Source organism: Euphorbia lathyris, chromosome 5, assembly GCF_963576675.1.
Source record: "Euphorbia lathyris chromosome 5, ddEupLath1.1, whole genome shotgun sequence".
NCBI classification, from domain to species: domain Eukaryota; kingdom Viridiplantae; phylum Streptophyta; class Magnoliopsida; order Malpighiales; family Euphorbiaceae; genus Euphorbia; species Euphorbia lathyris.
This window is the reverse complement of record NC_088914.1, coordinates 73949440-73974926: the sequence shown is the minus strand read 5'-3', so window position 1 is coordinate 73974926 and position 25487 is coordinate 73949440. Positions and strand designations below refer to the sequence as shown.

The 25487-nt window shown below is 34.0% G+C and overlaps 1 protein-coding gene and 1 non-coding gene across 2 annotated transcripts; one reads left to right on the top strand and one right to left on the bottom strand.

Annotated features, from left to right (window-relative positions):
- Window positions 1-7722: 7722 nt before the first annotated feature.
- LOC136229637 (probable WRKY transcription factor 15) lies at window positions 7723-9498 on the bottom strand. Its single transcript, XM_066018555.1, has 3 exons — window positions 8602-9498; window positions 8390-8518; window positions 7723-8284 (listed from the first exon to the last, which is right to left on the bottom strand). Exons 1-3 carry the CDS (start codon window positions 9375-9377, stop codon window positions 8125-8127), a joined length of 1065 nt encoding a protein of 354 aa, XP_065874627.1. The 5' UTR covers window positions 9378-9498; the 3' UTR covers window positions 7723-8124.
- A 12656-nt stretch (window positions 9499-22154) lies between these two features.
- LOC136231540 (small nucleolar RNA R71) lies at window positions 22155-22261 on the top strand. The gene has a single exon (XR_010689913.1). It is a non-coding gene; the product is annotated as a small nucleolar RNA R71 (small nucleolar RNA).
- The last annotated feature ends 3226 nt before the right edge of the window (window positions 22262-25487 follow it).

The following is a 25487-nucleotide window of genomic DNA, read 5'->3' as shown; positions in this document are numbered from 1 at the left end:
TATATATATATATATAATCACACTTTCTTTAAGATTATGGTTTAAATTTGTCTATGTAATTTTTTTTTAAATGTAGATTTATTCTTAATGTATGAAATAATAAGAATTTATCCCTAACATTTTTAAGTAAGGTACTGTTTGATAAAACTGAAATCTAAGTGCTGAAAAAATAAGTACTGAATTTTAAGTGATGAATATTATAAGTGGTGAAAGTATTAACGATGTAACTGTTTGATAAATACTAAAAATAAGTGTTGAATATAAAAATATTAGTTATAATGTTTAACTTAAAATATTAAGCTAAATATTTTGACTTATCAAAATAAATGATTTTTAACTTAATTAACTAATTTAAGTGATGGAGAAATAACTCTTACTAAACACACTTAAATTAAATAAGTGTTTAATATTTTAATTTAAGTGAAAAATAATGTTATTAAACAAGGCCTAAAACTAATTTTACCATTACCTAATAAAAAATTTAACGGATTGATTTGATAATTAATTATCATATCGGACATATATTGATTCTTAATGACATAGCACTTTTAAAAAAAATGTAATCAAGTACATTTAGTTTTTGTTTGTTTTTTTTCATGTTATTATAACTGTATTAATAATATAACAAACATTTTTAATATAATTGATCCTTGGAATATTTGAGGTGATAGTTAAAATAACAATTAAATTAATACATTCAAATTTTTCATTACATGGAAGTAAACTTGATGTTGTTGGATATTTTATGGATAAATTTTTATTATTTCATATGGGCAAATGATATATACAATCTAACTACTGTATATTTTTTTTTGGTAGAAAAGGAAAGGAAAGCAAAGCAAAACAAGCAACTATACCGGGATTAGCCTAGGAAAGCTAACCCCAATCCTATCCTCTAAAAGAAGAGGAGAAAGAGCGATAGGGGGAACGGTAAGGGTAGAAACACCTAACACCCCCTCATGGCCTGCCGCCGCCAAGTGATCTGCAACACGGTTCTACTCCCGGAAAATGTGGCTGAACTCAAGGATATCAAATGAGGGGCTAAGCCTCTTAATAGCTTTAATAAGGTTGCGGCTATGAAGACCCATGACATGACTACCCAAAATCATATTGATGGTCTCCAAGTTATCTGACTCCACAGAAAGCCTCTTAACACCCAGCCTAATCGCCAGCTGGATCCCAGAGAGAATGCCCCAGAGCTCCGCAGAGAAGGAAGAACCCAAACCCAAATTCTGGGTAAACCCAGAAAGCCAGGCGCCTCCCGCATCCCTAAGAACACCTCCGGCAGCAATCTTACCATTACTGAGGCAGGAACCATCAGTATTCAGCTTCACAAGCCCCTCTCTCGGCCTGCTCCAGCTCACGAGGTGGACATCACTACTCGGGGAAGATCTGGCAAGGGACTCACCTTTGAAACTATCAATAATAGAGGAGAGTTTCTTCAAGAAGAACTCAGTTAAGTTAGGCAAAAGCACAGCTTTATTATCAAAAATCTCCTCGTTCCTCCATTTCCACACTTGATGACAGATAATGGCAAAGAAAATGTCCTCATGCTCCATATAAGACAATAACTTTCCCCTAATACCATCTGAGAACCAGTCGTTCACAGAATGAGACATGAAGGAAGAGAAGGTATGATGAGGGAGAATTTTCTTCCAAACCTCTTCACTCTTAGGGCAATCCCTAAGAGCGTGGCACAACGATTCAACAAGGCCTCTACATCTACCGCAAGCTCCAGAGGTCGCCAAATGCCTTCTGTATCTATCAGAGTTAGTAAGTAATCTGTCTTTAACGCCCGACCACAGGAAGCTCCTCATGCGGTAGGGGATTTTAAGGGACCAAATGGTCTTCCAAATATCCGAGGGATTATCAGTCCTGTTAAGGGAAAAAGCTTCAAAGGCAGAATTTTCAATAAAATATAGAATTTTAATTTTAAATAAATATTTATTTATTTATTTATATTGAAAATATAAAAATATATTATGATAAATGCATTTAAGTATTGAAGTATCAACAAATTTTATGCATTGAAAAACAAAATTAACATTAATAATAAGATTTTTCAGATTTTTATTTACAGTCCTTAGGGACTGTTTGGTATGACTTAATGCAATGTAATGTAATCAAAGTTGTAATGTAATCAAACTTGTAATGTAATGGAATGGGATAGTGATTCCATTACTATGTTTGGTTGATAAATTAAAAAAAATATTATGAAATGTAATTACCATTACAATACAGTTAAACCTCGATAAATGAATGTTCGATAAAGTAATAACCTCGTTTATATAATAAATTCTTTCGGTCCCAACTTGGGCCAATGGACTAAAGTAATAACCTCGCTAAATGCATTAAGTAATAAAACTATTTAAATCCTTAAAGGCCTACTGAAAATATAAATTAATAATTATTGAATTATATATATATATATATATATATATATATATATATATATATATATATATATATACACCAAAATCTTTCAATCAATCAACTAGAAATCATTTCTTCTGAAAAAATGCATCTATAGTTGATTGCTTTTTCTTTCCACCTAAACTAAAATGAACAACATCCTTATTTTAATAGTGCAAACACAACTTCTGGTATATTTTGTTCATATTGTAGCAAGTAGTTGTTTAAGGTCTCTAGGTTCAAGTAATACTTTAATTGATGTCTTTTGATTTTTCTTACCACGTACAATGTATGCATTTTACAATGAAAAATTATCTATAAACTAATAAATATTGATTTATCGATAAATGAATAATTTATTCATTTATCGATAAATAAATAATCTCGCTTAATGAATATTTTTTTCCGGTCCCAAGGATGTGCATTTATCGAGGTTTTACTGTACTTATATTTGTTTAGTTAAATATAATCATAAAATTTTATTTACACAATTAAAATCAACTAAAAATATACAAACGTGAAAAATAAGAAAAACACGAAAAATATGAATTGTAAGTCCCTTTTTTTGTGTTTTCTCGTTATTCGTGTTTTTGCGTTTTTCGGGTTTTTCATTTTTTCGTGTTTTTCAACTTTCATGTTTTTTTTCCATTTTGCGTGTTTTTCTAGTTTTTTGTTTTATCATTTAAATTCTTATGCATAATAAATATTAATAATAAAAATACAAGAGTTAGTTGTAATGGTGATTCATGCATATTTTATATGTAATGGTCATTACATCAATTTATAAAGAACAAATGAATGATGTATTTGTGATTCCATTACAACAAAAGTGATGTGGTTAATCCAAACATGGTAATACCTCTCTATTGTAATGGGCATTCCATTACAACATTCATTACGGCGTACCAAACAAGGTCTTAGGGTGTAAATGTCGGAACCTTTCATATCTTAAGAGTAATTTTACATATTTATAATAAGCTATAAATTATTGGCCTAATACACAAATAACCCCTGAACTTGTCCAAATGTTGCAACTGCCCCCTCCAACTTTCAATTGTAACAACTTACCCCTCAAACTTGTCCAATTGTAAAACATAACCTTCAAACTTGTAAAATTGTAAAACAGAACCCCAAATTGCTGACACGAACTGCAATTGAAGACACACGTGAAATACAAAAGCTGCAAACGCTCGTGGAATGTGATAATCAGATATTTGGACCCAAAAAAATCAGTATTTAAGTAACCAAATCCTCAATTCTTCAACTTATTCTTCAACTTCTTCTTCTTTTTGTTATTTCTATTCGTTTTTTAGTGATTTCTTGATTCAAAGTTTTGGGATATTATGAGGGTGAAAATGTGTTTATGGCGGAGAAATAGCTCAATTGAAGATTTCATGGCGTGATACGAATCCGGGAGAACGTTTTTACGGTTGCTTCAAGTACGGGGTAAAAAAATAATCTCAATTCAAGGTTATGTTTTATAATTGGACAAGTTTGAGGGGTTATATTTTACAATTGGATAAGTTTGAGGGGTAAATTGTTACAATTGAAAGTTGAGGGGGGAAATTACAACATTTGGACAAGTTTATGGGGTTATTTGTGTATTAGGCCTAAATTATTTATAAAATAAGTTTAAATATAATTAATATTCATAAGTTGGAAAATGTAAAACCTTAAAAGAAGTGGAGACTGGAGGTGTTTTTAAGGGCAATATCATACTTAATACACGTCACTAGCATTGACAAGGATGGATGAATTCAATTTGGGGGACCATTTTAGTACAGTAACGTTGACGTTGTGCAAAGGCAAAGCAATCTGACAACATATTATTATTATTATTATTTATTATTATTATTAAAATTAATTAATTATTATTACTATTTTTTTTAATTATTATTACTATTTTTTTAATCAATTATTATTACTATTAAAAACGCATTATATACCAATTAAATTAATTTGTATTAAATTGTCTCGTTAGATATCTCGAATCCAAATTTTAATGTATATAAAATGTATCGTTATCAAACAATCAGAAAAATTATAAAAAATTAGAATAGTACTATGATAATTTTTAGGGTAATTAATTTATCAGTCATTATATTTTGATAAAACACACTATTTAGTTTCTGTATTTTCAAAAATACATGGTAAGATCTCTAACATTTTTCTCAGTGAACTGTTTAGTCATTCCGTCTGTTTGTTAGATTTTTTACCGTTTATGACTTCGGAAATGACTAAATTACCTTTACTATTTACCTTCAAACTTCAGAGGAAATCCAATTTAGAAGAATAAGCTATTTGTATGGAGAACAAGAAAAAGAACAGACATAATGCTTATGAATTTGAACGATTAAGAAGAAAATGAAGAAGAAAAACACTCGAAGTTGATTTCAGATGCATTAGAGTTTAAAAGAAAGGAAAATAAAGGAAAAGAAGAACGCAAATCCAAATTGACTAACAGAATCTTCATGAAAGTCTAACGGTAGGGACTAAACAGTTCACCGAGAAAAACGTTATGGACTTTACCGTATGTTTTTGAAAATACAGGAATTAAACAGTATGATTTGTCAAAATATAGGGACTAATAAATTAATTACCCTAATTTTTATTTTATTTGGATTAAACTCTTAAAAATAAAATTTTGTTAAATAGAAAAGAATTAAAACAAAGTTCATATATAAAACAACATGTTAGTTTTCAATTCAAAATGAGTTAAATATTATACTTTAAGAGTAAGGAATGTTTGTTTATCCACTTTTGTTTCTATGGTGTTTTCCTTTTCATTTTAAAATTGAGAGTTTGAAATGATCAGTTAAAATTCTCATATTTGTGTTATATATATATATATATGAAATAAAATTAGGAAATCTATGCTTTTTGAAAAATAATTTTTTCTAACAAGGGTAATTAATTTATTAGTCCTTATATTTTGACAAAACACATTGTTTAGTCCTTGTATTTTCAAAAACACATGATAAGGTCCCTAACCTTTTTCTCAGTGAACTGTTTAGTCTTTCCGTCTGTTTGTTAGATTTTTTACAGTTTATGACTTCGGAAATGACTAAATTACCCTTTATTATTTACCTTCAAACTTTGGAAGAGGAAATCCAATTTAGAAGAAGAAGTTATTTGTATGGAGAACAAGAAAAAGAACATACCCAATGTTTACGAATTTGAACGATTAAGAAGAAAATCAAGAAGAAGAACACTCAAAGTTGATTTCAGATGCATTAGAATTTAAAGAAAAGGAAAAGAAGAACGCAAATCCAAATTGACTAACAAAATCTTCATGAAAGTCTAATGGCAGGGACTAAACACTTAATCGAGAAAAACGTTAGGGACTAAATAGTTCACTGAGAAAAATGTTAGAGATCTTACCATGTGTTTTTGAAAATACAGGGATTAAACAATATGTTTTGTCAAAATATAGAGACTAATAAATTAATTACCCTAAATAAAAATAGTAAATAAAAATAGCAGCAACAAACAACAGACCGAAACAGTAAAACAGCATGTATAAGTTTATTCTTTTTAATTTTAATACGATTGATTGTAGCTTAGCTAAGGCTAGGCTAAGGTATTGGACCAATTATTTGAAAACATTGGATTGTAGGCAGGGCCCTACATAATTTATCAATTCTTCCATTCCAACCACCCATTTTGACTTTTGCCATTTTGCTTTCCCATTTTAATTACTCTTTCTCCTTCTACCTATAATCCTTTTCTACATTACTACACCTTTTTTTTCAGTTTTATTTCAAAGAATCATTGATTCGTTTGCTTTCAACTACAACAAGTCATTTTTACAATAATGTAACTTTAGTTGCTGTTTTAAAAAATAAATATTAAATTTTAAGTATTGAATATTATAAGTACTAAAAATATTAATAATATTACTGTTTGATCGCAAAAAGTAAATATTGAATACAAAAATATTGATAATACTTAAATATTTTAACTTATCAAAATAAATCGTTTTTCATTTAATAGAATAATTTGAGTGGTTAAAATTGTAGTTATTAAACATACTTAAAATAAATAAGTGATGAAGTTATTCAATTAAGTGATTTTTTTTATTTATCAAACATGTTGGTTATTCAAAATTTTGTAATAATTAATTTAAAGGATAAGATTAGAAAAAAAAATCTGAATAGAATCATTAATTAAGTTATTTCACTCCAACCGTTAATTGTGTTCCTAGTATCATTTACTAGGAACACATCAAATAATGTTTACCCAGGTACTTTATAAGCCAAATACCTTATCAGCTCGCTAAACTTGTCCAAAATAGTATATTGGTTTCCTAAATTTTGCAAGTATCTCACCAGCTCCCTAAACTTGCTTATTTCATATCACTGTCTCCCTAAATTTGTCCATAAAAGTATATTAGTTCCCCGAACATTGCAAGTGTTTCACCAACTCCCTAAACTTGCTTATACTGTAACAACTAAATACAAAAACTTATTAAATAAGCAAGTTTAAGGAGCTGGTGAGACACTTGAAAAGTTTAGAGAGTCAATCTATTATTTTGGACAAATTTAGGAACTGATGATGTATTAGGCCTACTTTATAAGTCATTCTAAGAATTATTATTTTTTTCAAAATAAATGTCAATTGAAATTTAGGAATTTTTTTCCATATTTACACTGCACATAATTACAAACCGCTTAAAAAAACTGTTAATCACTTATTGATGAATTCATTTATTAGTATTTTTATTATGATACATGATTATGGAAAAATGAAGAGATTTTGTTCTTTTACCGTATTTAATTCAAGGTAATTGTTTCATCTTACAATTATGATGATACGATTTTATCAGTATACTAGCAAATCTAAACCATCATAATTTTTTTTAATAAATTATAATCACTCACAGCTTAATGTCGACACGAATTTATAATAATTTATTTTAGTATATTCACTATTTATATATTCTCACCTATTTTGCATGTTACACTTACTAACAACCAACTCCAAATGCTACTTTGATTACTTAAAACTACTCCACTTTGTTTTTTTAAAAAAAAAAATAGTAATCCAGTTTAGTAGTCAGTATACCAACAAAAATTAGGATATTTACTTTATTTTCAATCACACACAAATCAATAATGACCTACATTGAGAACGGCCGTCCAACTGCACTATTTGTTATGGTCAACCCGTCTCCTACACGACACGTTCTTCTACCTTTCTCTTTTTCCCATTGTTTGACCCACTCTTTTCTTTTCTTTGCTTTTGTCTTTCCTCTTTCTTTTTTTACTACTATTCTAATCACTACATCATTGCCCATCCAGATTCAATATATCAAAGCTAACCATTTTTTTTTATAAAATTAAAAAAATAATGAAAATAAAGAACAGAATTCCTACTTTACTTTACTTCATATCTAATTATACCAAATCCCACCATCATCCTTTTTTTTTTTTTAAACAATTGGGTTGGGTTCTCACAGTTTTTCAATTGAAAATCTAATCAAGGAATCCAAAATATTTTACAGGGAAAAAGGAAATGAAATTGAAGCAGCCCCCCACTGATTTAATCTCCTTTGAGATTACCTCACTGTGTTTGTTCTTCTTCCGCTCTCAGCCAAACACACCAAAGCCATTAATCTACTTAAATGTTTCAACTAATTTTGTTACAGTTTCAGCTCTGTTTGGCTCTGAACATGACGATGATGATTGATTAAATTGAGTTAATTATTAAAATCTATGATGATTCTAAGATATGGTTACTTGGCTCTGCAACTGCGAGACTGTGATTATGCTCTGCTTCATATGTAACTATAAGCATTGATGGATCATCTAAGGCTCTTTCTACATGCTTCCGAGCTGGACATCCTCTCACACTGCTGCACTTGTAGTATCCTCTGTTTATCAAACGATTTCAATCAATATCTCAACAATCAATTTAATTACCATTCAAATCAAGAACATTAAAGGAAAAATAAATAAATTAATCAATCATCTTCTACCTTGGATGTGGAGATCCTTTAATTGGTTTCTGTCCATATTTTCTCCATGAATAATCATCTGGTGGAATATCAGCCATCTTCAAGCTAATTGCTGGAACCCTCACTACTCTCTTCATTCTCAACTTTTTGCTACATGAAATTAAAAACTAAATCAACACCTCTACTAATAAATTGAAGGAGAATAACATTATTTTAAATGAAAAGAGAGCTACCTCTTCTTGGAGCAATGGCACCGACCGGAAGATCCACCGCACTTGCCGGAACCCAAATTTTCAGAGCTGCACTTCCGCTTCAGTGAAGAAGTAGTAGACAGAGGAGGTTTCCCGACGGAGGAAACCTGAGAGAGATTTGTAATCTGAAACGCCGACGATGACGATGGCTGCTTGCTATCATTCGTATCTCCAGTTAACGAAGATATGAATGAATTCGCAGCGGAGGAGTAAGAAAAATTAATCGTTGTAGCTGATTCTTTCCTGTCACTAATCACTCCATTATTCTTCGGAAAAGAGTAATCGGGATAATGATTAAGAACTGGAGGCGGCGGTGGAGGAGGAGGAATCTGCTGGATCGGCGTAGCATAATAAACCTTAGTTTCAACCGCTTGATTTTCTTGACTAAATTGAGAAGCGGCAGCGACGGCGGCGGAGGATGAAGAGGTTAAAGGAGAAGCGACCGGAGCTCTGCGAAATCGAGCATGGCCAGTTCTAGTACGGCCTAGAAGGGAAATAACTTTTTTGAATTTAGAAACGGCGACATCAGCAACAGCTTGACAGTCCAAATCAATATCGAGAGAAGATCTGGAATTAAAAGCAGGCGGCGGAGAGGAAGAAGAAGAAGAATGATTAGAATGTTGAAGATTTGGTTGAGAAAGCAATCTGATAAGCTTATTGACACTCTCTAGACCAGATGCAGCTTCTTGGACAGCGTTTTCTTCCATTTTGGATACAAAACTATCATTCCTAAAGCCCATCATGAGCTCCACAGCCATGGCTAGAGGAAGAAGAAGATCCAAAGAGGGAAAGAAAAGAGGGTGAAAGGTAAAAGACGACAAGTGGGCTGCTCATAAAGAGAAGTGAAGGGTCGTCTCGTCTCAGTCTGGTCAACATTATGCCATCGGTTACACAACCCTATGGGTCCAAAGTAGTAATAATTTATTATACTAACTATTAGGTCACTGACATGTGCCTCTAGCATTGCCGTCAAATATACCGTCAATCACTTAATTACCTGTAGCTCAGTTTGGTGGTAATTTTTTTTATTACTCGCAATATATACTAATAAATAAAAGCTAAGATGTTCTACACTTAATTCAACTCAAGCACTATATAAAATTAAATTTAAAGTTATTTAATTAATCCTCTAACTTTAATAATGGTCTAAACTTATACAATAGTAGAATAAATTTAGTTAAAATGATGCGAGTTCAATTTATTCTTCTCTTATATTATCATTAGTAATAGATAATTAATTATTAAGCAAATTAATGAGATTAATAAAACATTTTTAAAGTTATTGAACTACTATTTATTAAATTAGTAGATGATAGTTGATAACAACATTTTTTTTTCTCCGGTGATTTTGCTAATGGCTCTGCTATTTAGTTCAGTTATAGGCACTCGGATTATAAAATTAGTAATATCATGAGAGAATAAAAAGTATTGAAAATAGAAGAATATTATTAACTTATTCGTAATATATCCTAATTGGAGTATATATACTCTTTTGCAACTCTCTTGCTCTAATTGAATTTAATGGTTATCAATCTTTCATTAATTATCTTAATCACGTATTAATTATCATTAATCTTGTATTAATTATCATTAATTAGTATTAATCATTCTTATCAATTTATTATTATTTTTATTACTTTTTCATTATTCTTCCTTCTAAAATTCATAACGATTGATGACAATTCAGGTCCATCCTACCGTATGTTTAACTTCAACAATAAATGAGGTTGTCCTCAAATCCACACAGTTTGGTCCAGAAGCTATTATAACAAATCAATAAATTAAGGGCATGTTTGTTTTATCTATTGTTTGTTGTTGCTGTTTGCTGTTATGAATTGTTGTTTGATGTTGCTAGTTGCAATTTGCTGTTACGGTTTGCTGTTTACTGTTGGAAAATGGTGTTTTTCCAAAAAAACAGAGATTTTTTGTTTTTGTAAAAGGTTGCTTTTCAGGTATAAAAAGCAAACAGAAAGTTACTAACCAAACATCTAATACTGTTTTTCAAGTGTAAAAGGCAAACACGAATGTCACTAACCAAACACCTACCACTTTCCATTTCGAATTGAAAAGGCAAATAGAAACACGAAAAGAAAGATCCAAACACCTCCTAAACAAAAAAAAAATTAAACTGATAATTATGATCCGATTTTATATTAATATATCTGATCGACGCATATAAGATTCTTTGAGAACTTAAATTAACATAATAATGTGAACATCAATCACGTAAATGAAATTCAATGAATTGATTAAATGAAAGGAATAATTGAAGACAAAAGTCGTAGTTTGAGAATAATTAATTAAAATAGGAGAAATTAAAGTCGTATTAATAGTATTAAAAAAATTTGGAGATATTGCATTGTGGGGACCATAGAGGTTAATTTGGTCAAAACGAACGCTGGGAGACATAGGATAGATCAAGTCAAAGCATCTTCTTTTAATTTAGCCATCTGATTTATAGAAAAAACGAGGCGGGTCACTTCCAGCATGATATAGTTGACTTTATTTTCTTTGCAAGATGAGTATTTATTATTTATTTATTTGTTTTGCATTTTGTGTCTAGCAAAATTTCATTGTCTTATTCGTACCCTTTCCCATTTTCTATTTTCTTGACTGTATGCCGTATAAATGGACTTTTTTTTATTGTTTTTATTATTATTATTTTTTCATATAAATATATTAATCTGACCATGGTATAAGTCCTTCTGTCATATAGTTTGGATTTTTCTTTTTATTTTTTTCATTCATTTCTTTTGAAAACTAAGTCAATTCGTTTGAAAATTGGACTATTAATTCATATTGCTTAACCTTTTTATTTATTTTTCTAATTTAAAATTAATCATTTTGATTGAATGCGTCAAAACCCTCAATGAAGTATTACATTGATGTTCTTTATGGTTTTACTGGGTCAATTTGTGTTTATTAATTTTAGTGCATTTGTTTCTATTTTAAATAGCTAATATTTTAGCTATGGTGATTAGGACCGTTTATTTCACCTACTGTTTGTTTGTTGTTACTGTTTGCTATTGGAAAATACTGCTTTTCCAAAAAACATAGATTTCCTACTTTTGTAAAATGATATTTTTTTTATGAACAAAATGATACTTTTTAAGTGTAAAAGACAAAGAAGTCACTAACCAAACACTTAAAACTCTCCATTTTGAAATGAAAAGATAAACATGAGCATGAAAATTAGCAACCAAACACCTCCTAAAATAAGTATAGTTATAATCATTCATTTGTTTAGGCTTTTTTTTATTATTATAAATAGACTTATTTTTCCACCTTAGCCTATGATGTTCATCCATCTAGGGGTGAGCCAGTCCAAAAACCGATGATAGAACCGATAACCGAACCGAAATTTTTATTTAGTTCGGTTATTTTAATATTTTAGTTCGGTTCAGTTGTTAGATTTTTATTGTTCGGTATTCGGTTATCGGTTCGGTTATTCTAAAAAAAATCGGTCTAACCGAAAACCGAACCAAATTTAGGTTTAATTTAAAAAAAAAAAATTTACTTATTTATTTATTCTTCCTATTTTAATTTGTAAAAAAATCTAAAATTTTAGTTTTAAACATTATTGAATTAATTTGTAATATACGAGATATTTGGTTAATTGATTTTGAAATTGCAAATTCCAAATTAATGAAGCTAAAATTTCATAATATATAACATTTTAAACACTTCAATTAAAAATATAAAAATTTCGGTTATTTGGTTGGTAATCGAACCGAAAATTTTCGATTCGGCCAACTTCGGTTCTTTTAGTTATTTGGTACGGTTCAGTTTTTAAAAATGTACAAATATCAGTTTGGTTAGTAACCGAACCAAACCGATGCTCACCCCTACATCCACCTTAGCCTTTAGCTTGCTATTTCGCTCTTCGATGCTTTGTTTCACCTCTTGGTGCATTTGGTGGTAGTCATTGGCAAGGTTATGAGCTATTATAATCTTCTTTTCTCCCTTCGAAACATCCCCAATATCAAGAATGTGGTTCAGGTTCTTGGTATACACAACATCGAAAGGCGATCTCCCCATGTTTGAGTTCACGACCCCATTATAAAGCAAACTCCGCTTGAGCCAACACGAAGTCCCACATTCTCGGTTTATCCATACACTTGCTTCTCAAAAAATTGCCCAATGTCCCATTTCCGTTTTCCCATCGGGCTGTGGATGTCTGGTGGTACTAAACTTTAAAATAGTGTCGAAAAGAGCTCATAGAGTATGCCAGAAATGGCTTATGAATTTCGTATCTCGATGTGAGCGTGGACTTTTACTAACCCTAATGATGAGATTATATTACATGTGTGCCGTTTATGTAGGTGGACTCTACGTCATATTATAGGGAACTCGAGTCAGGACCCGAACCTTATCTCTTGTTTTATAAAATCAATTTGGTTTAACTTTATTGGTTTTTAAAAGATAAAACGTTATTTTTGCCATGTCAGTAGCCGATCGGCTACGTATAACGATTTTCAGCAGTTGTAAATTCGAATTATGGCAGTTTCCCACCCAAATTTCGAACAAAATGGGCAGAAACTGTTAGATACAGGGGGAACAGTTCTTGAAGAAGAAAAGAAGAAACAACAGAAGAGAAAGAGAGAAAAGAGGGTTTTTGGATTGAAATCATTTGATTTTGAGGGTTAAACACCAAATCTAAACACAAAACACGAGTTAATGCAGAAGAATTGAATTCAATACAGTCCATTCCCTGTATCTTAAGTTTCTAAAGTCACTGTAAACTTCCATAAACCATTTTTCAGTTTTAAATCCTGTTATATCTGCAACAATTCAATTTTAAACTAATATGGAATCACTTTTCTGATTTTCTGGGTTTTTTTGATCAACAATACACCGGGTTTGGGTTATAGTTTGAGTCACTAGATTTCATGTTCGCGGGTCTACCATATACAAAACTGGATTATAGCTCTAAAGGTATATTCTGAAGGGTTTTAAAACCCTTCACTTTTAGTTTGCAATATGTTTATTTCGTTTAATTTATGTTTCAACTTTTCTACCATTGTCGTATTCACTGAAGCAGATTCTGTTGTCTACAACAAGAAGCTGATCGGCTACATATGAAGCTGATCGGTGATAGAGCAGATTGGTGGTTTTCCGCAAGTATACGGTTTGCACGTTTAAGTAATAAAAGATATTGATCCCACAGAGAACGCAATTGATACTTAACTTATATTGTTTCTTTATTCATTTTCTCGAGGTTTATAGAAAATTGATATTTGTGAAATATTTTTTAATTCTAATTACAGAAATTAAATCTAAACTACAACTTATTCCAAAGTTAATTCAAGATAAGCCAAAAACATAACTTTAAACTTTGCTTTGTTTAAAATAAATGTAATAAATTACCAATTGATTCAATTAGAGGAGTTAAACCGTTATCAATCTTTTCTTTCGATCTTAGATTGAAAACATTAATCAAATTTGATATCTAAACCCGATTACTCGAATTACCGCAATGACCAAATCTAAATCCGAATTTACTTAAGTGTTCAATAAAGTTTGCATGTTCGAATACTAATTTTCTTTCTAACATCTTTACATGTAAACGCCAATTAATAATACTTAAAGAATATTGTTAAAACAAACTTTAAGTTAAACAAAGTGAAAATGGAATTAAATTAAAGATATATTATTATTATGAGTCATAAACATCACAAGTTTAACAAAGAAGAACTTTATTGAAATGCATAAAAACAAAGTAAGAATTCCAAATTGTCAATCCTTTACTCTACTTTGTAGGTTCGTCACGCCTTGGTTCGCCTTCAATTCTGGATCTTCTGTTGAGTCTTCGAAAAAGAAATCTCTCGATCAACTTCGAAGCATAAACGTAACTTGGATAAGCCTAACTCTAAGTACAATAAATAGTACTAGAAATCCCAATGTATGTAATAAAATGTAGTCACTACTCTCTTCTTTCTACGGAATTTTCTTCCTTTTATAATCTCCAAAATGTCTGCTGGAGAGGCAAGTCAGTTGGTGAAGAGTAGCCTCGATCCGGATGAAAAGATACGTCGATTGGATGAAGATAAGGATGGAAAAGTGCATGAACTGCAGCTGACGCGTCCGAGAATGGAGAATTCTCGTCCGAGACATGCTAGGGAGAGGAGGGAAAGTGCGAGCTTCCTTTGCCAGCGCATCTCTATCGAGATTTTGGCATTCTCGTCCGCGACAGAGATTATGTTTTCTTCTTGGAGAATTGTTTCAACCTCTCGGACGCGGTTTCCAGTTCTCGGACGTGACACTTCTTGCAAGCTTGCTATCTCGCCCAATTTTAATCCATTTTTGCTCCGACTTAGCTTTTTCCAAATAATTAATACCCTGCAAACAAAACTCAAATACCCACGTGAAATCTTTCCAAAATAAAGTAAATAACACCCAAATTACACAAAAACAAACATAATTATGCATGCTAAAGTAAGTACATTTTGGACTTATTAGGATGCACTAAGCGTCGTCCTTAAAAGTGGTAAGTGACGGTGAAATATAAAAACAGAATCCCATTTGCCGAAATTCCTAAAAACATGAAAGGGTAATCGGGGCTACTCACACTCGATCCGACACAATGCTCTTAAGAACACCGTGCAACTTTACCACCTCTTAGAAGAACAACTTGGCGATAGTTGTGGCATCATTCGTTTTCCGATTTGGAATGAAATGTGCCATTTTAGAAAATCAACCCACTACCACAAAGATGGAGTTCATACCCCGTTGGGTTCTTGGCAACCCAAATACAAAATCCATCGATAGATCCTCCCATACAGATTCCAGAATCGGTAATGGCATGAGCAACCCCGCATTGGTAACATGTCCCTTTGACGATTGGCATTTCCGACAACGTTCTACAATGTAGGTTATATCCCTCCTTAGCTTAGGCCAGAAATAGCGGGAACTCACGGCTCCAAAGGTTTTATCTCGCCCAAAGTGTCCCCTTAAGGTTCCTCCATAAAGATCCGAGATCACTCTTTCTTGGATGGACGTGCAATGTAGACACAACTGATTACCCATCATAAGATAGCTGATGTGTTTTTTTTATGTATACATGCATGTGAATGCAAGTTCACCTTAATCGTGTATCAAGTAATAAAAGTGAAAGTAGAGTATCGTTTCCACGAGGATGGTGATTATAAGTACTAATCTTTTTGCTTGCTATCTATTATTTAAACAATCGAAAGGTGGAGTTTGTTGGATAATGATAGGGGTCAAAACCTCCTATATTTTAGTACGGTTTTAGGAATTATTTTGTATCTTTTATTGTCTGTTTAGTTACTTTACTAGTAATTTATCATTGTTTTATTAATTTTAGGTTTTTAATTACTTTTTTAGCATTTTATTAAATGTTCCTAACGTTTGTCAAGTATATTGTCACTTTTAATAAATTAATCTTCTATATGTTATTTTGAGCTTAATATATACCCAAAATTAAGAAATTAACCTACCAAAAATACATCAAATTTGACTTGGTAATTAAAAGGGATTTTTGGTAGAATTAATTAATTTTGGATGAATTATCTAAATAATATTGTATAAGATTATGTGTAGATTTTTAGAGATAAATGTGGAGATTTTTAAGGTCCGGAATCAGGAACCTTTCTCACCAGATTCATTGGACTCAGTATTTCTCATCAGATTCATTGAACCTACTCAAGAGTTCAAATTCAAACAAAAATCCTGCAGAATATTTTGACAGATTTTTAGGAATTATCTTCAGTTTCTTTTTATATTTAAATAATTGGGTTTTCCATTCCTAAAGATTAATTAGTTTTCATTAGATAAGTTTTGAGAGTCAGTTTTTCATTAGAATAGTTTTTCATTAATTAGATTTCATAATAAGTATTTTTTATTAATTAATTTCCATTAATTAGTTTTTAGAAAATCTTTTGCTTGTGTAATTTCACCCCCTACCTTGAGAATCCTATTTTCCTTTTGTTTGTCATTGAAGAACTCCACCTCCAAGCTACAAAGGATTCGCAAGGTTTCATCTTTTAGTCATAAGAAGACGACTGCTTGGTCGATAGGTTCCCTGGAAATGATTTCTATTCTCTTTTATTTATTGTTTGCTTTAAATCTTTCCTATGTATCCTAGGTTGATTATATCATGTGACAATATTTCTCCATCCTTAATATAATTTTCAATATTGATTTCTCAATTGATTGTTATTTACTTCTGCTTATGCTTTGTCTAATTGGTTTAAATCATTCAATAATCCAAATATAATTTAGGATCATATTACGAGTCGAATTTTATTATCCCTAATCGAAGAACCTATGAAATTGACAACCTTATAGTTGGTAAGACCCAAATTCCCGAACCTTAGAGCTAGCTCGACCTGTAACAAAGGAATAAGGGGCTAGGAACCCTAGAAGGATAAGTAGGTTTAATCGTCTTAGACCTAAGCAACTCGTATTAGATTATCAATTAATTGTTAAATTAGGTTGAAATTAGCATTATCGTATCATTCCATTCACTTTCTGGTTTAATTGTCTTGCTTAAGATCACTTAGGAGTATGATTAACTTAGATAAAACCACTCAATCACACCCCATATCGCCTATATAACATTAGAAGCCTAGTAGTTTGGTACTTGCTGTTGTGCGGAATTAATGAAAGATAAAATAATAAAAAATCGAAAAACACAGATTTACGTGGTTCACCAACGTTGTGTTGGCTAGTCCACGGGCAGAAGGAGAATATTATTATTAGGAGGCGAAAAATCATATTACAATGATTAGGTTTACATAATGGGGTATTTATAATACCCAATCTAACCTAATCCCACTAGGAACCCATGATCCCAATCCAACTAGGAACCCATGATCCTAATCCAACTAGGAATCCAAAACCCAATACTACTTCGAATAGGCAACAGGATATACTGATTCAAGGCATTACGACAAATCTCCACCTTGACTTGAATCCTCCTGAAAACATAACAGATGCACCCATGATAGTGCCAGATGAACAGACATCTCCCTCTTGTAATAGACACAACAATCATATGGGCTCCTGGTGTAGCCCATCTGCATCATGTAGCTGTCAAACCTCTTATACCATTGCCTGGGAGACTGCTTAAGTCCATACAAGGACTTCTTCAACTTGCAAACATAATTATCCTTTCCAGGAATCTGGAAACCATCTAGTTGGGTCATGTAGATCTCTTCCTCCAAATCTCCATGTAGAAAGGCTGTCTTTACATCAAGTTGCTCAAGCTCCAAATCTTGATGTGTAACTATAGCTAGCAACACTCTAATAGAGGTGTGTCTGACTACTGGTGAGAATATTTCATTATAATCCACTCCCTCTCTTTGATTGAAACCTCTAGCAACAACTCAAGCCTTATACTTGACTCCCTCTACAGGTGATATCCCTTCCTTCATCTTGAGAACCCACTTGCAAGTAATAATCTTTCTCCCTGGAGGTGGTATGACTAAATCCCATGTTTGATTCTTATGAAGGGACTCCATCTCATCTCCCATACCAGCAAGTCATTTCTCAGAATCGGCGCCTGAAACAGCTTCCTAGTAAGTTGATGGTTCACGAGTGTCCACCTCTTCAGCAACCTGTAGTGCATAGCCCACCATGTCCTCATACCTCTTAGGTGGCCTAACTCCAACCCTCCTTGGTCGATCTTGAGCTAAGCTACGATGTGTAGCTTCAGATGGTTGAGAAACTGATGGTGTAGATTCTGGTAGCTCTATTTCTGCTTCTAACTCTTGTTCCTTCAAACCACTCTCACTCTATATGACCTGAAACTCCACCTGTTTATCAATGCTATCAGTTTCTGTTGCAGTTGTAGGCTTCACAATGGGTCTAAGCACAAATTTTTCGTCAAAGACTACATTTCTGCTCAAAATGACCCTTTTCTCTTGTGGAGACTAGATCCTGAAGCCTTTAACTCCATCTCCATAGCCTACGAACACTCCCTTCTTGGCTCTTGGCTCTAGCTTACCCTCATTAACATGATAGTAAACTGTGCACCCAAAAGCTTTCAAAATTGAGTAGTCAGCAACCTTTCCTGACCACATTTCTGTAGGCGTCTTGAGCTGTATACCGGTGTGTGGTCCGCGGTTAATCAGATAACATGTTGTGTTCACCGCTTCAGCCCAGAATCTTCTATCTAACCCAGCATTAGAGAGCATGCACCTCACCCTCTCTAGTAATGTCTGGTTCATTCGTTCAGCTACACCATTCTGTTGCGGTGTATTCCTGACTGTGTGATGCCGAGCAATCCCTTCATCCTTACAAAACTGGTCAAACTCAGATGAGTAGAATTCCAGACCATTATCAGTTCGCAGCCTCTTTATCTTCTTTCCTGTTTGGTTTTCCACCAATGCTTTCCACTGCTTGAAATTCTTGAAAGCTTCACTTTTATGCTTCATCATGATGACCCAAGTCATCCTTGAATAATCATCAATTAGAGACATAAAATATATGTGACCTCCTAAAGACTCAACTCGAGATGGACCTTAACAATCAGAGTGGATGTAATCAAGTGTGTCTTTTGTTATGTGAATAGCTTTGGGAAACTTGCTGCGATGTAGTTTCCCAAAGACACAATGTTCACAAAGGTCCAGACTCTTGACCTTCTGACCATTAAGAAGATCATCCTTTGATAGAATCTACATCCCTCTTTCGCCCCAGTCTGGACTTTGAGTCTTTACTGAAAGCGCAAGTCATAGCCAAGGGTATACAGTGTTCTCGAAAGCAACTATATAATGATCTTTCAATACGGTGTGTTACGATTTATTATATGAATTGTGGAGGATCCGTTCTCTTGTTTCAGAAGCTGAGGTAAAGAGCTTATAAGACCAGTATTTTCCGAGGTTAAGAGCTTACTGTTCCTTCCTTTCAGAGCTTAGAAGACCGGTATTAGAGTTCTATTTTCTTTTCAAGCTGTAAGTAGAAAACTTTCCCCTCCTCATTTCTCTATTAGCTAGCTTTTCAAGCTGCTCTAACCCTTCTTTCTATTCGTTTACACAAATCTGTGTTAGTTGGGATTGCATTTTCTACCTATCTTTTTTCTGCGATTCGGCATCTTTTCTGGTTTACCGAGCCAAAACCTATCTTTTTCTACAATTCAGAATCCTTCTTCTTCTGGTTCAAATCACGTGTGAAACCCCTCTTTATTCCTCGCTTTGCTCTTCCCCTTCCTTGGGGCTTGCTTTCTTTCCCGATTCTGTCTTTGTTTCGCGAGTTACTTATATAGAAGACGAAGTCAAAACTGAATTCCTTAGCTTAAGCTTAGGCCCAAGCCCTATTTATCTAGTTCCCTTGCTCTACTTTCTATATTCAATATCTACAGTAAACTAATAAACTTAACCAACCTATTCTCTTGCGGAAAGAAAAGTTCTTTAAGGTTGACCTATCTTTTTCGGTGATTAGAAACCTATTTTTCTACCTATCCTTTCTGCGATTCGAAACCTATCTTTTATCTCATTTGTGTGAACCTAACTAGGGATCGGGGGGGCATAGCACAATTCTTCTTGGAGGAGGTTTGGTTTGCCCAGGTAACTGATCCCGCCATAATGTAGTCCTACCTATTAAAGCATCGGCAACCGAAGTTGAGCATACGTACGACGATCTTCATGCGTGAATAGCCGGAAGGAAAGAAAGGGCGGTATATGATAATGAAAAAAAAGGGCGCCGCGTCTGGACAGGAGGGTGGAATAGATGAGCGAAAGGTGCCATGGAGTGAGGAATATCCCGAGTCTCATGTAAGACAACTAAATGCACCTCGAGGTGCTGCCGTGCCGAGAAAGTGGGAGGACCCTCTCGAGCACAGGATAGGCAATTGAGAGATAGAGCTAGCCTATTCGTTATAGGGAATCAATGCTCCGGGCCGAATATAGCTTACCTCCGGCACCTGGCTTTCTCCGGCGCATATTAAAAAGCCCCAAAACTAGCTATCTTATAGCAGACAACTAACGCAAGCCTACTCAACTAATCTCATAAGTAAAGGCCTGTTCGCATCGCAACTAATAGAAAAAACAACTACTAAACTATACTAGTAGTTGAGTGCTCCTTGTTGTTCGGATCTTGTCCCCTGACACTGGCATGTTCCCTACTGACTCGCAGTATCACTGGGCTTATCCGTCCTACCTTTGGATAAGAACTTCCTTAATCCAGCTTAATCCAGACGCTGTCCTCCCTGCCCTATTTATTACATCCTAGCTCGGATTAAAAACCTTACCTCCTCTCCTAGGGTTACTCTGTCCTTTGGCTGCCGATTTAGTGTGTGTTCCATGGCCGGCTTCCTCTATTCGTCGACTGTAAATCAGTTACCACCCCTTGACCGGGTATCCCAAGACGACCCAGGCACTAATTTGAGATTAGTGGGATCCCCTATGTGATTTACCGGCCTAGCTATCCGGTCATCTATTAGCCTTATCCTGGTCGTTAACTCTTCGCGCCGCTGCAACCTAGGGATCACCAGGCAGCTCTTTCGCTCTATAGGGATCGGGGGGGGCATAACACAATTCTTCTTGGAGGAGGTTTGGTTTGCCCAGGTAACTGATCCCGCCATAATGTAGTCCTACCTATTAAAGCATCGGCAACCGAAGTCGAGCATACATACGACGATCTTCATGCGTGAATAGCCGGAAGGAAAGAAAGGGTGGTAGATGATAATGAAAAAAGTGGATTTTTTCTTGATGGTTTCTTCTTGATTAGGAACAGTTTGTTCCTGCTCTCCTTCCGTTTCTTCGGATGGTCCTGCACACTCAGCGTTTTCATCAGTAAATGCAGTTGGTTGAGTTTGCTTACCAGATCTCAGAGTGATGGCCATGACATCGCCCTTTGGGTTTGGCTCCGTGTTGCTTGGCATTATTCCCTTTCCTTTTGACGTAGATGCAGCTAATTGATGGACTTGTGTTTCCAGATTTTTAATTGACGCTTGTGTCTGCTTCATGAACTGCATCATCATCGTCTTCATGTCTGGCTCTACATCTTCTTTTGGCGGAACAGGTTGTTTATAATGCTGCTGAGGTTGCCTCTGGTAGTATCCTCCTTGCTGTTGTTGATACCTTGGTTGTTCCTGCTGATTAGGTTGGCCTGTCCATCCGAAATTTAGATGATTTCTTGTGGCTGGGTTATACGTGTTAGAATATGGGTTCGGTGGATTCCTCTGATTATACCCTGCATAATCACATTCTGCCTGTGCACCCTTCCCTTGCTTGACTCCGGGACAGTTTATGTTAAAATGAAGCCCTCCACAAAAATCACAAATGTCATTGAATGGTGGTTCGTTGTGGATCAAAGACACATTTATCTTGCCGAGCTGTCTCGCAAGTTGTTCTACCTGGCTTGTCAATTTTGACACAACATCATCATTTCTCGCTCTTTTTCCTTCACTTCTGGCGGAGTGCCAGTTATAACTCGTGCTTACTACTCTCTCAATAAGGTCGTACAAGGCTTGTGGTTCCAGATCTTCGGGGTTTCCATTGGCAATGGATTCGATCTAAATCTTATAAATGTTGGTTACCCCATTGTAAAAGTTCTGCATCTGCATCCACATGGGGATGCCATGATTGAGTACTCTCCTTAGTAGTTCCTTGTACCTTTCCCATGCCTCGGCTAAGGATTCGTCCTCTTCTTGTATGAAATGGGAAACCTCGTTTCTGAGTTTGATGGCCTGTGTTGGTGGAAAATATTTCATTAAGAATGCGCTGGCCATTTCTTCCCAAGTGGTGATCGTTCCTGGTTGCAAGTTTTTTAACCAGTTCTTCGCTTTATCTTTTAGAGAAAAAGGGAACAGCTTTAGTCTGATCACGTCGTTAGAGACGCCACGGTTTGATCTGAAAGTGCTGCATAGTGTGATAAACTCAAGGATATGCCCATTTGGATCTTCCGACTGGTATCTATTGAACTGTACTACTGCCTGCAACATTTGTATCATAGATGCTTTCACCTCAAACATGTTGTTCCCTTCGTTGGGCAACGATGCACGATAATGTCCTTCCGTGGTTGGTCTCGAATAATCTCTGATTCTCATGACAAGAGGGTTGTTATTCTCCCCCTCTTCTTCAGGATTTGGCTGCACAACTTGTTCGGGTGGTACCCTACCAGCCATTCTTCTTTCTCTTTGTCGCTCTCTTTGTCTCGCACGTTGAGCTCCCGCTTGGTTTTGTCTACACATTCTCTCTAATTCGAGATCGATAGGAAAAACAGGAGGTCCAGCTCTTCACATAAACAGATAAAGAACTTCTTTTGCCTGCAGGTCTTAGCAAACAGATTAAAGAACACCTTGTTTCTCAGAAATTTTTAGATAAATTTTGTTGCACTAAGGTATACTACAACCGTAGGCGTCCCTAAGGTTGGTTCTTTCTTGCATTACGATCGAAACAGCATTTCAATGAAGAAAACCCTTGATACAACCTCCTGACATCTCTGTTTCGGGGTTGAATGCTTGACAAATAGTTCCGTGAAGATGAAAGCAGTTTCCTATCATGCATCTAACACTAACATACATGCATTTAGCAATGGAGTTAAAGATTTATCAAACACATCATAATATATCAACATTCATTCATAAATAAGATAATAGAAGACTTACATAACCGGCCCTAACTGGCCAAACCCATTCAAAATGACTACTCACTTATAATGCAGAGTGAACAGCCTGAGTTAATTCCACAGATCTCCATTGATGGAGTCATCTTCCTTAAAGAGCTTCGCCTCTCTCCAAGAAGCCAAAATTCTAGTTAAAATGATTATCCAAAGTCAAAAGTCTCTTTTCCTTCCCTCCACTATATCTATATAAAGGAAGAAAAACGAACCGTACCACAAAATATTACAAAAAGATTGTTTTTCTACAGCTACATTACTAGGAAATGATTAATTATATTTTGACCCTTGAACACTCAAAGGGTGATCCATCTTGTAATCTTGTTGCTTTTCTGCCTTTCCTTCGTATGCTGTAACTGCCACGCCGCTCCTGCCACTTGTCCAGTCGCTATCCGTCATCAGGTACGCAGCGGAGATCCGCTGGATCAAAGGTTGCTCGACTCCTCAAGGTTTGTTGCAAAACAGGCTGTGTAGTAGCCCTTTTTTAATTAATCAATACAAATCTTCATGAAACACTTATAAGTCCTTTTATTTGGGAATATTTCACCTAAAATACTCACAAATTGTTATTAACACGCTGTTTAATTGCAGTCATATTCATGCCTAACAGTCTCGTGCACAAAAAATGCTATCAAAATCGTTGTTTTGCATAGTGATTAGTAGCAACGATATATTTGGTTACTCCAACTCCTTTGACCTTAACAAGGTCACCTCTCAACAAATGTAGATTCCATGACTCTTACGCTCAAACAGCTCATTACGGGCAAAAAAAAAAAACATAAAGTAGTGAGAAATTTCATTATTCTCATTTTAGTGAATTTAACCTTTAATTTTTTTTAGTTATATTAAACTCTTAACCATCAGAAAAACTAATTTGGCGCTTAAAATTCAATTTTGCACATAAGATTCGGTTAACAGAACAATATTTATTTTATATGTTTGTACTTTTAACAGGTCAAATTTTGTTTTGAATTGTAAAAAAACAATTTTATATTAAGATAAATAAATAATGCTCTTTTGTGTGAATTAGTTGTTCAGATTAACTAATTTGACAAATAATAATTTAATATGATATGTTAGAATAAAACATCACAAGACCCTTGTGGTGTTTTTTTTTCTCAATGCATCACCACATCAGATTACTTTAAACATATTCATATGGTCAATATATCATTTTAACCAAATTCAATAAGCTAGCGTAACACTTTGTAAACTCAATGGGCCAAGTGCAAAGGGTCCGTGATATATTGAGAGCTTATTGAATTTGGTTAAAGTGATATATTGACCATATAAATATGTTTAAAGTGATCTGTTAGCGCTTTAAACTTGCTTATAGTGATGTATTGATTTCCAAACTTGTTAAAAGTGATATACATTTCAATTTGTTCAAATCTTTTCTTATCACGCAGATTTAGGAGTTAATAATAGACCTATTCACGGTCCGGGTACCCGTCTAGCCTTTCCAGGCTCGTGTCCTTTAGATAGGGCTTAGCAAGGAAACTTGACCTTAACTTTAAGTCCGCTAAAGTGAGTCTATTTTTTAGTAGGTTTGAGATTTATGTTAATTGAAATTCGTCCCTAAACCTAAACATTTCTGTTATTATCTAATCCATCCAATTAGTAATTTGTCTATTTGAGTTACGTTCTTATTTTCTTGGCTATATTTCGAAACTTAAGTTGATAGATAAATATATACAAATTTAACGATAAAAAATTAGTCGGACGATTCGATAACTCGGTATATGCTTTTTTCCTATTTCAATGCCCTCTAAGGGCTCTCGACATATAAATTTTATTAAGAAAATTATTTTGGCCCCCATTTGGCCTGGGCAGGTGACTCACACCGCCTGCCCTAACGGCGAGAGGGTGACGGACACTGCCTACCCTAGGGGACGGGCGGGTAGTTCATCCGTGTTGTCCAGCCACGAATGTTGTTCGGGTTTTTGATTTTGGAAGGAATTAGAGAGAGAATTTCAGTTTTTCAATGAAAAAATGAAAAGGGCAAACAAGTCAGAGAGGGGGCGGTGATAAGTAATTTAGGAGCGACGTTTAGCAGTCCACTAAAAAATGTCATTTCAATTTAATAATACATTAAAAATATTCCTTATTATAATTCCTTATTATATTTACACTTTATAAAACAGAAAAATGGATTTTGAAAATGAGAGTCCGTGTATGTTATAGACGTAGATCCAAACCAAAACAAATACATTCAAGATTTTGTCTCGAATCAATAAATTAGCTTAAATTAATATGAAAATATTATTTGAGTTTATAACTAATATATT